The sequence below is a fragment of the Actinia tenebrosa genome, unplaced genomic scaffold (assembly GCF_029948245.1).
Source record: "Actinia tenebrosa isolate PJP-AT-01 unplaced genomic scaffold, QUT_ActTen_1.0 PGA_scaffold7__59_contigs__length_16204524, whole genome shotgun sequence".
Taxonomy (NCBI): Eukaryota; Metazoa; Cnidaria; class Anthozoa; order Actiniaria; family Actiniidae; genus Actinia; species Actinia tenebrosa.
In genome coordinates, this window is record NW_028292584.1 from 1,131,672 (window position 1) to 1,148,860 (window position 17,189).

Here is a 17,189-nt window from a genome sequence, read left to right on the forward strand (position 1 = left end):
TGAGGAAGAATCGGGGTTTTGGGGTTCATGGTTCGACTACGTGCTTGCCAGAAAGATTGGACCTATCGAAACAAAGGGAACGTGGGGGTAGGGGGAGGGGAAAGAAGGAAACGCTTGCCAGCAGGTCTTGTTATTTTGAAGAACTCGTTTGTGGACGAAAGAAGGATTCTGATTGGCTCGGCTTAAATATATTTGACGGATAGCAATAAATCATATATTGATCATTTGGACTTGCCATCAGGCCTGTCCCACGATAAAGGGGACGACACTAAAGAGTGTTCTACTGGTGCGTTAAGCAACGTTTTAGATTTATTTGAATCCAATGGCGGTTTTCGTTTCGAGGTATTCGAATCATCTTGCATTCCAGGGTTGAAGGAAATGTGCTTTACGAGAGTTTTAATCTTAAATATTATGTATTTGATCCTGGTCTAGGTTTTAGAGTCTACATCCAACACCAGCGTCAACAGTCACACTATTAGAGATCTTGAAATCAAAGGTAGGAACACATCATTAAGGAAAACACTATTTTGAGTCAAACCTCACGTATGCAACGTGAAAATGAGATAAGATGCAAGCACCAAGATATGTGTCTCGTGACACATATAAGGTATAAGTTGAAGATACGCATTTGGTGAGGTGACACCGACCCATACAGTCATGTGGCAAAGAGACAAGGCATTCCCTGTTTGCCACACAAGTCGCACTGGTCGAAATTCATGATCTGGATGATCCTGATAATCAAACCAAACACATAATATAAAAATATATGTATTTTTTTGCCCCAAAGCTCGTGTTCTCCATAGCTGTTTCTACCAAGATGAGTCATGTTCATGGAGAATTAAAGGCGATGGTGGACACATGGGATGGGTTGTTGAAAAAACTGCAAATAACAAAGGTAAAACTAGTAGCTAGTAATTTTATGAAAAGATCCGTCATCGGTCTGCGATAGCAAGTTTTATCACTTAGCATATGCGCCGTCTGTTTTGTCCTTTGTCTCAACCACCCAGCATTGCTACTACTCATTATACGACATACTCATACGAGTGCAATTAGAGAGCGATAATACACAGTCTGTGAACCGGTTTTGAACGGTTTTTTTGCTGATGTCAGCGCGTTGAAATTTTCTCCTATTCCTTTGTGCGGCTGCCGTCAGTTGTTTGAGCTCGTGACTTTTAAGTTTGCTTGTTAACCATAAAAATAAGAATATGTGGACCGCATAGCACTTATGAAATACATGAAGATATAGAATATAGATAAGTTATAGTGCTTGGGAACGAGGTTATTCCGAGCGAAAGCCCTTGGAATTAAATTCGGAAAAATTAATCTCCGACCTCGCTGGGAATCGAACCCACGACCTTCGGAACTGTACTACCGATGCTCTACCAGCTAAGCTAGAGGTCAGACTGAGAGCAGGCCGGGGTGAAATAGATGTTATGTAGCGGTAATTGTGATGCAAAGATAAGAATATGTGGACCGCATAGCACTTATGAAATGAATTAACCTCGTTTCCAAGCACTATAACTTATCTATATTTCTATATCTTCAACAATAAAAATAGTTGCTTTTCAGGCACTCTTTCTATTTTTCTTTTTTTTTGGTATATCACACAATAGAAAAATTTATTACACTACTAGTTTTGTATTATACTCGGGTAATTTTACTCGTAAAGGTGTATTTTTCTCGCGCCTACCGGACTTGAGGGAATACGGCCGCTTTCACTCGCAAAAACATCCAGTTGTAATACACAGCTAGTAGAGGAATAATCTCTATGTAATAAAAAAATATCTGTATAATAGCCTGCTTCTTTTTTCATTCGTCTCATAGGGCTGCACCTGCAAGCTGAAGCCAACACTACCGCGTTGTTACAAAGTCCCCTTGTTCAGCCCCAGCTAATCTATCGGTCTATAGGACTTTGTCTTGAGTTCAGCTATCGAAATAATCACGAATCTTCCCGGTTGGAGGTCATCGTTTATACACCTTATAATCAGACAGTTTTGTGGCATTTAAGAGGAATGCAGGGCTCCCAGTGGAAAGAAGCAACAATACCGTGGCCTGCCTACTTAATCAGCCAGGCAAATAATACTACGTTATTAAAAGATTCTGTAAGTCTGAACATCTGAGCCTCTGGGGTGAAGTCATTGTAACGTTATCTTTTCCACAATGCTGAAATGCCGACCTAACTTTGGGCCGATCTCAAGGGATGAAACGGTTCTACAAGTGTGAAACATATTAGTAACAAATACTAATTAATAGAAGTAAATTTAGTACGCTAAGATTGTATGATATGCTGCTCTATATAATGCTTTGATTTTATTCATCAGATTCAGATGCGAGGAAACACAGACACCAACAGCAGTGTTGCCGTGTCTGACATTCGTCTCTCGACAATAAAATGTTCTTTAACACCGAAGCATGCTACACCAGGTGAGGGCGTAGTAGTTCTTCCTGGTACTCCATCCTTTTTCTCAGACGTAATCGAGCTTGTTTTTCCTTTCTCCTCAAAAACCAACATCTAAATACTAATAGGCCATTTGCAGGACAACATGACGTGACTGCCAATGGATGACAGAAATGGACTTTCTTCATTAAAAGAAGAACATTTGATGGATGGATTACTCTATGTGATATCCAAAACGTTTTCCGAAATACTTTCTTCTCTCTTATGAGATACCTTCGAATTTAGTTTTTTGCCACCCAGCAGAAACGAGTGGTTGAAATGATTTTTTTTTCAATTTTCAATATGGCACATTAGCAAGCGACTGTTTGATAAAAATAGCCTATTCAATTTATCGATTGCCTTATCAAGTCGATTGTAAAACCTGTAGCCTTTCCGCCGTCCACCCTATAGGGCCCTGGAGTGAGATCTCATTTTTTTAGATTTAGAAGGAAAACAACATCATTCATAATACAATACCAGCAAAAATATCTATAACAAGAATTTAAAACATGCTTGCTTCCCCTTGATTTTAATTTAAGTATTTGCCACTATTCTTTCTAATTTTGCTACAAAAAATAAAGATATGGAGCTTCTTTCATGAGCTCCCTCCACTGCATACTGAAATCACGAAAAAATGCGTTTTTATTATCCCAGGACACGTCTGCGAGGCTGATGAATTCCAATGCCACAACGGCGAATGCGTCAAATCCAAGTTACGATGCGATGGGGACTACGCATGTGTAGATCAGTCAGATGAAAGGAATTGCGCATGTCAATCATCGCAATATGAATGCCCGGATGGAGACTGTCTAGAAGTTACTAAGTTATGTAATGGAATAGAGGAATGTGCAGATGGTTCAGATGAAGCAGGCTGTGGTTAGTATAAATAATAATTGCATTATCTGTCAAAATATAGGGATAAAGAAAAACCTGAAATATTCATATGGAATATAACCTTTTTAACTGCTGAGACAAAATATTGCTCTTGTTCCCTTACAGTTGCCATATGGTTCATTCCCCGGTTTGGTTTTCAACTTGGCTGGTCCTTGTATTGCGTGGATCAGACTGGATTGCCAGAAAAGCAGAGTCGAGTCCCGCCAAGGGCATATAATATTTTCCAGATCATTTACATAAATTAAAAATTATTTACCTTTGATACAGGTAACGTGTGCAATGAAAACCAGTTTTCCTGTCTGGATGGATCTTGTGTAACATGGTCTGTCACGTGTAATGGAGTGCGGGACTGCAAGGATAGATCAGACGAGCCGGACATCTGCTGTAAGTATTGTTGTAGCTCTGTGCTGTCTTGCTTGGATTATCTTATGTGACATGGTTTATCACGTGTGATGGAGTGTGTGACTGTGAGTATGGATTATATGAGCCAGACATCTCCTGTAAGGGTTTTTTTTATTTTTTTGTGGTTTTTTTTTTGTGTTTTTTTTTTGTCTTGTTTAGATGGATATTGCTTGACGTGACTGGGTTGACCTATCAGATGTTTATAGTTGTACGAAACAAAGAATCGTAACCATGGAAAGGCGTATTATTTTATTAAGGGTGCTAGGACAAATATTGATGGTTGTTTAGGCGTTAGACTCCGATAGATTGGTGTTTTTTTTTAGCCGTTAGAAACTGTTTAAACTGCTATCTATCTGTTCTGTTATGTGCTGGCTTGATTTTTTCTGTTTTCCCGTCTATATACGCCAAAAATAAACGAACTACTGTGTCCTATACCTGCCTCGTGCCCGCTTACGTAAGCGTAAAATAACCGACACGTACGCTTACGTACGCGGTCACGAGGCAGGTATAGGATACAGTAGTTCGTTATCGTACGATTGAACCGTTGGTCACAGCAGTATTTTTAGCGTATATAGACGGGAAAACTGAAAAAATCAAGCCAGCACATAACAGAACAGATAAATAACAGTTTAAACAGTTTTTAACGAGTAAAAAAACCCACCAAGATTAACGGAGTCTAAAGGCAAAAATACCACCAATTTGTGCCCTAGCGCCCTTGATTTTATTATACTCAAAACATTTTTTGTTTCTTAAGCCTCGCTTAGATGTCCGTTAAACAAAGTTAATTGTGCAACCACAACAGATCACTCTATTCCAAGAAAGGAGTGCCGAACATTTAGAGGTAAAACAAATGTAACTGAGTTGACCGCCCACTACATGTCCATCTTGCAAACGAACGATGCGCGTGCTCTCTCACCTCTCCACTTCCTGGACTCTCGCTGCTACTGTCAATTGAATTAATAATCTTAACATTGTAAGATTTCCTTCTTTATTGTTGGATGTTTTTTAATAGGGCCCTGTAATTTTGAGTATGGATTCTGTGGACTTACAACAAGCGACACAAATCGATCGAGCAAAGCAAAATGGCAAATAATGAAAGGCCAAACCCCAACTTCAGAAACTGGCCCTTTAATTGATCATTCAAGACCAGCTGCAAATGGTAAGCCGATTACATTATTTCTTTTGCATTGATTTCATGTCCCAACATGGCTACAAAGATTGCATACTGCATCAAAAACCTTCAAATAGGAATTATCAAACCCCTGAAATAACCTCTGGGCAGACCGGAGTCAAGGCACTGATAACTCACAGATTGAATTTTAATCTAGCTGATAGGTTTCTCTGCAGCAGATGGAGGAAATATCAATGGAGAGACCAAATGGCAAACTCTATTTTAAAAAATAAATGTAATGGGAGTCCCGAAAATGAATTCGATGCGTCGACCCCAGACATTAGACATGTACTACCGCTACGCCACCCTTTCATCCATTCCCATCAAGTATCACAAATGAGCTACATTCATTGTAATCAGATAAACATCCGTTCTAATTTCTATTTCAGGTAGTTACCTTTACCTCGAAGTTTCAGGATTAGTTCGTGATGATGCAGCACAACTTTACAGTGATTGGCTAGAGTACGCTAATGTCACGTGCCTACAATTCTGGTACCACATGTGGGGACGTCACGTGGGTTACCTGAATGTATACATCATGACAAACCAAACGAGAATTAAGGTGTGGAGTAGATCAGGGGACGCTGGTCCAAAATGGAGGTTCGCACAGACAACCATATACAATAATGGAAGCAGTTTCAAGGTGTGAACAACACGTTTATTTGAATTGTTAAGGGTTGAAATTATCAGTTCGAATTCTCATACGCACTAGGGTGCTTAAGAGTCTTTGCATGTTTACCTCACTATGCTAATGGTGATTTTTTTCTTTCTCTGAAACGGTTACTATTCTTAATTTATTTATTTATTTAAATATTTTAACATATTTTAACACATATTAACCCCAAGAGCAAGAACTCATCGAGGGGGTCTATATATCTTTTTACTGTAATAAATAATATCTTGAAGTGCTAGGACAAAAGAAATAAGGGAAAAAAAATAAAATAAAATAAAACCTATATAGTAACAATGCATTTAGGGGAAAAAAAACAATTATCAATATTATATATTATTCAGTGAGAAAAGCGACCAGAATCTAATAAATATCGTTGCACGGCAAAAAATAAAGTTTGGTTATCAGAAATAGATAGTTCCATAGATCTATGCAACAAGAGCAATTTTTTTCCTTAACAGACAAGGTAGACCAGTTATTAATAAGTTGTGCAGCAGAGGTAAGTAAGATATCGCATTGAGCAGGGTACCGGGGACAAGAAAGAAGAAAATGCACAATAACCTAAACGCAACCTTGTATGCAACACTGAGGCGTAATAAGTAAGAGACATGCTATAAATTTTGTTATACTCGTGGGGGTAAAATAAGCGATGCATTTTACTTTTAAACAAAGAAAAAGAATCTAATTTACGAAGAGATTCGTTTAAGGAATTCCAAGATAAAACGGACGATGGAAAGAAAGAAGTTTTAAATCTTTCAGTTCGGACTCTAAAAAGATAATAATTATCACCTTTTCTTAAAGAAAAACTAGATATTTCACAAACTTTGGGAGGTAATAGACTTCTCAAATAAGATGGTGAATACCCATTCACAATGTTGTAAAATAAAGTTAATTTATGAATAGTTCTTCTTATTTTTAAGTCTTCCCAGCAAAGCTCGCTTAATAATAGTTGCCTGCTAGTTCCTTTTAATGCTATGGCGCGCCAAACTAGACAAAAATACTTCCATGTATAATTTGTAAGACTTCCTACACATAGATAAACATTGTTTAAAATATATACTACTTCTAATGGAATGGTCAAACATTGATCGAAATATATAATACTTCTTACGGTATATATAAACGTTGATTTAAACATTCTAAAAATAATACTTGAAATCCGAAAATACGACTTACTTTTCTCTCAAAATATGATACTTCAGTCGGGGGAAAATATAATACTTAGCCTGCACTATCTTGACCAGCGGATATTCCACATTGGAAAAGAGATACTGGCACTAATAAGGATTTTCCCGCCTTTTCTCGCTATCTTTCTTTGCCATCGCAAAAACATGGCGGAACCCATTGTAAACAAACTTATGGAAATAGTAAATTCCCTTATTGAAAAAAACAGTAATACAAGTAATTCTGATGTTCCAAAAAGAATTTCTCCAGAGTCAGATAGAGAAAGTACAGAGTCTGCTTTGCGTGGCCTGTATCCTAGTGTCAGGGGACAGACCTTCGAGACGATCATTGAACGGCCGATAGCTTCCACTAGTACAGGGAGATCTTTTAATCCTAGAGCAAAATATGATGTGAAAAAAGGGAAGAAGAAAGCAGTGAAATATTCAGGAACCAAGATTCAAGAAAGAAAGACAGTACTAAAAGACATCTTTCTGCTTCCAAGTCCTAAAGTACAGGAAGTACCTCGAGGCCTATTTAGAGAATCGTTGTATTCAAAAGACTATGCAAAAAGTGCGATACAAATATCAGATGATATGTCTGAAGAAGAGGTTAAAAACACAATTGATGAACTATTCGAGTCTGCCCTTCTCAGCATCCAAGAACCCAGATACGAGTTTGTCAGGGCCATTGGGAACAAAATAATATCAGTGCCCAGTGGTCCATTCACTGGTAAGCTTGTGAAATATTTATCCAAGCAAGGGCCAGTTTACATAAGAGCTAAGAAAGATATTTTGCATGACGGAGGCTTTAAAAGATGGTACAAGGCTGGGGAAATAGAAATTGATGACGACACAGGTAGCAGTGATGATGGGAGTCATGATGATGGTGATGAACCAAAGAGCAAAAAACCAGTCATATATTCGAGTACCCGCTAACCCGCATTATCGCAGGCTCGCCATTTGTAGTGCCGCTGATCGAAGACTGCATGCAGGCGCCAATGAAGTCATATATTTCAACAACAAGTCATATATTTCAACAACAAGTCATATATTTCAGCAACAAGTCATATATTTCAACAACAAGTCATATATTTCAACAACAAGTCATATATTTCAGCAACAAGTCATATATTTCAACAACAAGTCATATATTTCAACAACAAGTCACATATTTCAACAACAAGTCATATATTTCAGCAACAAGTCATATATTTCAACAACAAGTCATATATTTCAACAACAAGTCATATATTTCAACAACAAGTCATATATTTCAACAACAAGTCACATATTTCAACAACAAGTCACATATTTCAACAACAAGTCACATATTTCAACAACAAGTCATATATTTCAGCAACAAGTCATATATTTCAGCAACAAGTCATATATTTCAACAACAAGTCATATATTTCAACAACAAGTCATATATTTCAACAACAAGTCATATATTTCAACAACAAGTCACATATTTCAACAACAAGTCACATATTTCAACAACAAGTCATATATTTCAACAACAAGTCATATATTTCAGCAACAAGTCATATATTTCAGCAACAAGTCATATATTTCAACAACAAGTCATATATTTCAGCAACAAGTCATATATTTCAACAACAAGTCATATATTTCAACAACAAGTCATATATTTCAGCAACAAGTCATATATTTCAACAACAAGTCATATATTTCAACAACAAGTCTTGTATTTCCGACAACAAGTCATATATTTCAACAACAAGTCATATATTTCAACAACAAGTCACATATTTCAACAACAAGTCATATATTTCAGCAACAAGTCATATATTTCAGCAACAAGTCATATATTTCAGCAACAAGTCATATATTTCAACAACAAGTCATATATTTCAACAACAAGTCATATATTTCCACAACAAGTCATATATTTCAACAACAAGTCATATATTTCAACAGGTCATATATTTCAACAACAAGTCATATATTTCAACAACAAGTCATATATTTCGGCAACAAGTCTTGTATTTCCGACAACAAGTCATATATTTCGGCAACAAGTCTTATATTTCTCACAACTAGTCTTATATTTCTTGAAGAAGTATTTTTGTCTAGTTTGGCGCGCCATATAATGCTCCTGTTACTATAATAGCAGATTCATATTGAAGAGTTTCTAAAAGATTCGATGACAAAACACTACAACCATCCCAAACACAATCAGCATATTCCATAACAGGTCTTATCATAGTTTTATAAAGGTTAACACGCGAACAAAAGGAACCTGCGTGATTTAAGGTCACGAATCACGCCAGATCCCCTCGCTCACACACTAAGCCCCACATCGGTGCGAGCCTCGCATCTGGTCTATTAAAATAAACAAGAATAATAAATATGTAATACATATGTGTATATATATATATATATAGTTCCCAGATCTAAGTCATTAAATCCTTTACATTTTAGAAAAAATAGCCTTAAATTTATCTAATGAATCTGGAATTATAGATAGAGGTATATTGTTCCAGGTTTTTATAGTTCGTGGATAGAAAGAATATATATATATATATATCGTTCAAAGTAATAAGTTGTTGAAAAGGTGCACAAATGGGGTACCTTGAAGCTCTTGTAACGGGAATTATTTCAGGTGGCAGAGTAATACCAACAAGTCCACTATAAATTTTGTAGAACATGCACGCTTGGTTGTTCAGTCTTCGTTGTTCCAAAGATTCCCATCCCAGAGCATTAATCATTGTGGATACATGACTATAACGTGAGTAGTCGTGATAGACAAATCTTGCTGCACGTCGCTTGACCATCTCTATTTTATCGATATTACACTCCGTGTGCGGGTTTCATACACTACCGGCATACTCCAGTTTAGGGCGTACTAACGTACAATAAGCAGAGAGATAGAAGATGAAGGTGTTGTTGGAGAATTTGGCAGTCCTGCTGAGAGGCTATACTTCTCTGTATAGGACACAATCATCTGCATACAGGCGTAGATTAGATCGAATCGAGTTAGAGATGTCATTTATAAATAATAAAAATAGTACTGGTCCCAAGATAGAGCCCTGGGGAACTCCAGATACAGCGGGTCTTGACGATGAGAGAACTCCATTGACTGAAACCTTTTATTTGCGATTTGTTAAAAAGGCTCTAATCCATGCCATGACATATTGAAAGTCAAAGTCAAACCAAGATGAATACGACTATCAACTTCTTTAATGAAATCATTATTCAAGAATAAAGGTGGATAGAACGGTTTTGTTTGTTTCACAGAGGGAACACTATAGATTTAGTCTTACTAGCATTCATTATAACTTGCCATTTATCAGACCATTTGACAATACTGCGAAGATCATTGTTTAAACTTAACGCAGACTGAGACACATCTTCAACTATGTTTAAAAGGGAAGTATCGTCAGCATACAAAAAGTATTTATTTGATATAGAATTAGTGATATCATTAATATAAATAAGAAAGAGCAACGGGCCAAGCACAGAGCCCTGCGGAACACCAGCCTTAATATGTAACCAGTGAGAGCTTTGCCCTTCAATAACAACACGCTGATATCTGTTCGATAGATAGCTACGAAACCATTTTAGAAGTGGATCTCTAGAGCCTAATGCTTCTAATTTATGAATCAGGCCCTTATGCCACACACGATCAAAATTTTTGCTTATATCTAAGAAAACCATACGTACTTCTTTTCCATTTTCCAAGGCTTGATAGATTAAATGAACTATAAGAAGCAGTTGATTTACGGTGGAATCACCTGGACGAAAACCAGATTGAAATGGGCTTAGATAATTAATGTCCAAAAGAAAATTATATAGCCGAATAAAAACGACTTTTTCGAGTAATTTAGAAAGCGAAGGAAGAAGCGAAACAGGACGGTAATTAGTTTTGTCTTGTCGATCGCCCTTTTTGAACAAAGGAATAACATCCGATCCTTTCCATTCCGATGGGAATTCACCTCGCTGTAAACTCATATTAAAGAAATCGGTTTCAAAATACCAGGAACACTCATTTTTATAATCCTGTTTCCTATTCCGTCATGACCGCAAACTTTTGAGACATCTAAAACAGCTACTAGATTTTTAATTTCAGTAACAGAAGTTTGGAAAGACGATAGATTTGAATCAATTGAATAAACGGAGCGTGTCAAAATATCTTTGTCCGGCTCCGTTACATTTGCTTTGCCCACAAAATATTCATTAAAAACAGCTGCTTTTTGTTTAGCGCAAGAATTAATAGAAGTATTTTCTTGAATAGGAGAAATAGACATTTGAATTTTGTTATTATAAAGTGATTTAACTATAGACCACCACTTCTTTTTACACAGTAAAGGATCTAAGAGATTCTTGTTGAGCTTTTGATAATAAGAAGCCTTAGCTTCGCGCATTAATGTTGTGGTAACATTTCTCTGTCATTTGTACTTTATCCAGATATCATTTGATTTATTGTTACTTACTACTCTTAATGCTAGTTATTATGTGCAAGTAGGAATTTCAGTCATAGTAAACATCATATTTCCACGTAAGCTACGTTTGTATTACACTGCCACTAATGCTTGCTATTAGAGTCCTTGTGTTCTTGCTCAATCACCCTATTGCTCGTTGCCATCACTTTGAGCAAAGCCCTGCCAGCTTGGCTTAATCCACACGAATCGATACTAACCTCACATGTTTAGGTGTAAAAAGTGCTCTCTGATCAAGCTCTTTTACTAATGTTAAATCTTTCGCAAAGTATAGATATGACCGAACTGAGTCTCGGCGGGTTCAACTAGTTGTAAATTTCACTCACAAACACTATATACCGACTGTGCAAGTAGAATGTAAGGGAACGGTCGTGAAGGACAATTCAGTTGATTCCATTTGCGACATGATCTTGTGATTTTGTTCAGTATATTCAGTATTAATATTTTTGATAAGTCACGAGTAGACAGCTTGTAACAAGGCTCGATTTATCCTGAACTCGCCCTGACAAATTGTACTTATTTTAATTGTCAGTTAAGAACTTTAAACCTCATTCACACCCCGAAAAACTCGAGAATCAAGTGTGAGAGGCCCAACAAATTCTCATCACATATAACAATACCATTTTTGTTTTTGATATTTTATTTGTAGTTTATATTTGAAGCAACCGCTGGTAATGGTAACGAGGGTGATATTGCTATTGACGATGTGGATCTCATCACAGGAAAATGCGATTTATCTAATTTTGGTTCGAGTAAGTAATGTGAAATTGGAGTTTGGACACCGCGCAGTGTTTTTGATCACGCTGTTAATTTTTGTTGGCTATAATACTTGTCTGTTTTCTCGCTATATACAATCTATGGATGATAATTACTCATTTTTCATGCTCACTATTTCATTACTTCCCATAGGTAGTTGTAACTTTGATCGTGACTTTTGTAACTGGAAAAACAACACTGGATGGGTTTTGCAAAATGCAGATTCAAAAAGTTCTGATGTCCCCGTAAGAGACAAGCAAAGTAAGGAAATGGTATTTCGGAAAAGTGTTGTAACATAAAACATTAAAGTGAATTCGAGACATAGCAGATGGTCTCACCTCTGGGGACTAGAGTTCGTTTTCAAGACAAGGCATCATATATAAGTATAATTGGTTAAGTTTCTCCACCTAGCTTCGAGGGCTTTTCTCCGGGTTCCCGGGTTCTCTCGTTTCTCGTCCTCCACAAAACCTCTAAAAGCTGACGAGTTGGATCTTTGAACTAGCCGTGCCCTGACTTTAATCAGGCCAGAGGCCGTTTTAGGGTATTGATGAAGTTGGAATGCTTTTTTTTCTTGACTGTAATTGTTCTCTTTGCACCTTATCACAAAGCGCCGCACTTAATCGATGTTTTTTTGCTTATACTTATAGTGGTAAATGTTAATGTTAAAAACATGACATTAAAAAACAAACAAAAACAAACAAACAAACAAAAACAAAACAAAAAAAACAAAAACAAAAAAACAAAAACAAAAAAACAAAAACAAAACAACAACAACAAACAAACAAACAAACAAACAATCGATCAAACAAACAAACAAAAAACTATATAAAGGTGTATACCTTCTAATATTGAACTTTTCCCTCTATATTGAATACTCTAAGGTGTCGGAATTGCTCGCACGAATCCAAAATACGTCGAAGTTACGCCAAAGATGGAGAGTCCAGTGATAGATCCCCAAGAAGGCTTCAAATGTCTGCGATTCTGGTTTTTGATCAATAGTACATCTACCATCATACAGCTGTACTCTATCAAAATCTCGGACCTTAGCCGCAAAACATTGTGGTTCGATAATAAACTCACAAAATCTTGGAGTTTCATGCAAATACCTCTCCAGACAAAGCACGAATATAAGGTGTGTTAACTTTAAAGACTAAGGCTATTCGGTAAACCGTCGAACTTCACATGAGTCGTAAGCATTAAAAACACTACTCGATAACGTATTTTAGTCTTATTTTCAGTTTTACTTTATGTCATAAGGTTCGGCTCATGTTTAGAGTTCAACGTTTGAACTAGACTAAACCATGTATCATAAAAACTCAATCATTTGGAACTTTGACAACTGGCCAGTAAATGGAGGTTGTCTGCTTGATCGTATGGCCACTTAATAGAAAATTTACTGATTTCCTTTCCTTAAAAAACTATGTGCCTGCAGCCTTTGGCTTTCCTGAAGACTGATTTTCATTTTTGACGGAATCGGAGTCGGATTCGAAATTGAAATCGGAAGCAGTTGATGCCAAAAATCACAAGAGAAAACCGCTAAGCATAAGCATAAGCGTAAACCAAGCAAAGGAAACACCTTCCCATATTTTTCCCATTTCTATTTTGAGTCCCTTTTGATTCCGATTCCGAAAGCTACATTTTCTGGCTCACACTTCGTTGCTGATTCCGACAGCGACTGCGACGACTGCGATCAATTCCATCTCGAGATTATGTCTCCCACCAAGAGCCTGCGTTTCTTCTCGCCTGCGGCCAACAACGAGGGTTCTGGTTTAACCCATTTTTTGAGACCAGGATTTCTAGGACTTCCGGTATGAAAGCGCATGCGTTCAAAGACTTGCCTCAAAAAGGCATGTTTCTTATTCCTAATTTTTATTTTTATCGGAAGTAAACAAAAAACTCTGTTCGAAAGCATGAATTTGATTGATTATATGTGTGTGTGTGTGTATATATATATATATATATATATATTAAAACAATATATATATATTAAGATTATATTTAATATTTTAAAGTTTACTCATTATATTATATATAATCCTTTTTCAAAATTCTTCTTAGCTATCGTTCGAGACCAATAGACAAGTCCAAGACATCAAGCTTGTGGTAGCTGTAGATGACATCGTACTTTCAAGAGACAGCTGCCAGAATGCAACTTCAATGAATGGTAAATATAAAATAATACTGCTTACTATTGATCACTTTAGAGCAATTTTTTATACCAGTGCCATATGCTTGCCTTGTCGCGACCGTTATTCTTTCTAGATTTTTCACTTTCCAAACATCCAATTTTACCTTATGCTTTCTTTAAGAGTAAGAGTCTTGTAATGTATCTTCTAATGTATCTAATTTTTAACGTACCTGGGCGTTTCTTCTTTGTTTAGAAAACTGTAAGATACGTACAACACAAGGCGATTGCTGTTCATTTCCGTTCATTTATAAAGACAAGTGTTACTCGTATTGTATCGGGGTCGACGGAGTGAAACCATGGTGCAGTTTAACTGATAACTACGATCGCGATGGACAGAAAGGGTTCTGTGTCGGTGGTAAGGGCTGGTATATAAATATATCAACTTGAATATATGCATGGTAGACCAAAGATGAATTCCAGTAGAAGAAGGATTCCAATGAATTCAACATTTAGGAATTCAATATATATATATATATATATATTATATGGCAAGGTAATTTCACGCGCTATGATTGGTCAATTTGCGGTCCATAACTTACGGTACGGATCGAAAAATGAAATGGTTCACTGAGTGTACGTAGTTATGATCTTTTAAAACATTCAAATCTTTATCAAAAAAATATATTTCTGGATGAAAATCGTCGGAAAACCTTCAATAGATAATTAAAGATAACTGAAAGTCACTGGCATTTAATGTAAAACTTATCAAACAATCGACAACTCTTTCATACGAGCGAAACTCTTTCGATCAAGGCTTTACACGGCACTAGCTGAGCGATTTTGTACGACTAGAAAAAACTAGAAAAGCTAACTATGCTAAAGCTAAAACTATGTCAAACTACGAACTAGAGGATGGTGAACAAAGGCTAATTCAGTAAATGAAATAAAGATAGGTTTACCGTAGAATTAAGGTAAATTTGTTATTTCAGTGAGCTAACAACGTCCAGTTTGAACTTATCTGAATCGATCGGGTGAAGAAGCCAGTAGTTTCTTTCGTAAACGTTTTAAGCAGTTTTCTAGGCTCATCCGCTCTTAAAGTATGTCCATATTTCAGTAATATTTCACCCCCACTTGAATTTGAATGTATTTTTAGACAGGAGAGTTGGCAGTACCTTTTTCAATTGAGTCGAAAGTGTGCCTTCTTCATGACTTCAGCCATTGTACATATGGCGGCCTGGTTCAAACAGTCAAAACGTTGAAAATTGACGAAAACTATCCATGTTCAGCCAGCCGTAATTTTCCAAAGCTTCTCATTCATTTCTGGAGACAGTTTTTGAGTTTTTTCTCAATAAAAGGCAGGAAAACAAGCGGAAGGCTGTAATATTTTTCATCTTGGTTGTGAATATCTTGAAGTTTGAAGTACGACAGTTTTCTTCTCAATCTCATGTTGAGTTCTTGAGGTCTTCTTTTGATGCCTTTTTTGCTTTGCATTTATATGTTTTGCAAAATAAAGCCTCACTTTTATTAACTAGTATTTCAGAAAACTTTAAACTTTAGCTAAATTCTTTCAAAGTAAACTAAAACTTCGCCTTTTGAGCGACTCAAACACTACATGACTTTTGGCACGTACGGGAAGCCCTTCCAATGCAGTTCTCGTTAGACATGCGCTGTCAACTTTACTTTTTGTTCCTTCGCCTCTTTTTGATCTCAATGCCTTGCCATATAATAAATATCTTATTAACCTCGTTTGCTCGGTCCGTACCGTAAGTTATGGATCCTCGTTTTTTCCACTTTTTTATGGCCCGCGCGCTACGCGCTTGGGCCATAAGGCAGTGGAAAAAACTCGGTCCATAACCTACGGTACGGACCTCGCACTCGGTTAATAAGAGCTAAATAAATATATATGTATATATATAAATAAATAAAGAAAGAAATAAATATATATATATATATATGTATATATATATATATGTATATATATATATATATATGTATATATATATATATATGTATATATATGTATGTATATATATATATATATATATATATATATATATATATATATATATATATATATATATATATATATACACCGAATCGCTAAAACTTTGACACTTTAAAGATATATATACATATATGTGTAACCCCCTTTTTTCTATTGTCATACCTGGATTTTCAAGGAAAGACAATAGGAAAAAGGGAATACATATATATGTATATATATCGCTAAATTGTCAAAGCTTTAGGGATTCGGTGTGTATATATATATATATATATATATATATATATATGTGTACAGCGATATACAGAAATTCTGATCCAACCAAGTATATAGTATATAACTATGTCGGGTGCATTATGGGTAATAGACTCGCGGGTTCAAAGCGGGATTAAAAGTACTAAAGCGTTGGCTGGCGTTTTGTTTAAAATAAGTTACCTTTCAAAGCAAACTCCGCTTTTTCCAACCAGAAAAAGAATTTTCGCCCTGCCTAGGACTCGACAGTCGGCGTTATTTTCAATATAAACCGCTGTTTATTTTATGCAATTTTGATTAATATAAACGGCTTTAGTGCAATGATGATTAATATTCAAACTTTCACTCTCGTGAGTGAACTTGTTTTGCATAAAATTGCAAAGCTTTTAATAGCTTGAGCCAAAAGAGAAAGAGAAAAATAAAATAAAAAGTAACCACAAAGAATTACTAAGTTATCAGAGGAGAAGTAGAAGAATATGCCTCTCTTAAGTAAGAATAACCTCCGTTTATCTAGAAATTATATTCAGCCTGTTCATCAACTTAGATTTGACTGTTGACTTTATTGAGTTGACGATCAATAACAATAACACGGTAGACTACGAATAAAGCAAAAATTTTGAACAAATTTTTGTACCACTTTCGTCATAAGTCATATTACCGACTGTTTTGATTTTGCTGTCCTCGGAGTGATTGATTGTTTTAGAAGGGTACATATAAATAAGCGAAGAACGAGTTCAGAATTGAGTTCAGCTCAACCGAAACTTCCAAGAAGAGGGATTTCAGAACTGATTTTAAACTCAACCAATTGCAAAACTTCCAATGTTTCACTTTACATTAATAAAACCTTCTAC

At 36.1% G+C, this 17,189-nt stretch overlaps 1 protein-coding gene across 5 annotated transcripts in view; it reads left to right on the forward strand.

Annotated features, from left to right (window-relative positions):
• LOC116295577 (uncharacterized) overlaps window positions 1–17,189 on the forward strand; it is a 63,746-nt gene that overhangs the window by 21,820 nt on the left and 24,737 nt on the right. For all 5 annotated transcript variants that reach the window (XM_089039710.1, XM_089039708.1, XM_089039709.1 and 2 more), the window contains 14 exons: window positions 433–496; window positions 788–895; window positions 1,825–2,102; window positions 2,322–2,424; window positions 3,092–3,313; window positions 3,599–3,715; window positions 4,488–4,574; window positions 4,746–4,892; window positions 5,294–5,547; window positions 11,850–11,952; window positions 12,110–12,217; window positions 12,838–13,088; window positions 14,015–14,120; window positions 14,338–14,499. In XM_089039710.1, coding sequence (XP_088895836.1) covers window positions 433–496; window positions 788–895; window positions 1,825–2,102; window positions 2,322–2,424; window positions 3,092–3,313; window positions 3,599–3,715; window positions 4,488–4,574; window positions 4,746–4,892; window positions 5,294–5,547; window positions 11,850–11,952; window positions 12,110–12,217; window positions 12,838–13,088; window positions 14,015–14,120; window positions 14,338–14,499 — 2,110 coding nt within the window. The remainder of the gene's footprint in view (window positions 1–432; window positions 497–787; window positions 896–1,824; window positions 2,103–2,321; window positions 2,425–3,091; window positions 3,314–3,598; window positions 3,716–4,487; window positions 4,575–4,745; window positions 4,893–5,293; window positions 5,548–11,849; window positions 11,953–12,109; window positions 12,218–12,837; window positions 13,089–14,014; window positions 14,121–14,337; window positions 14,500–17,189) is intronic.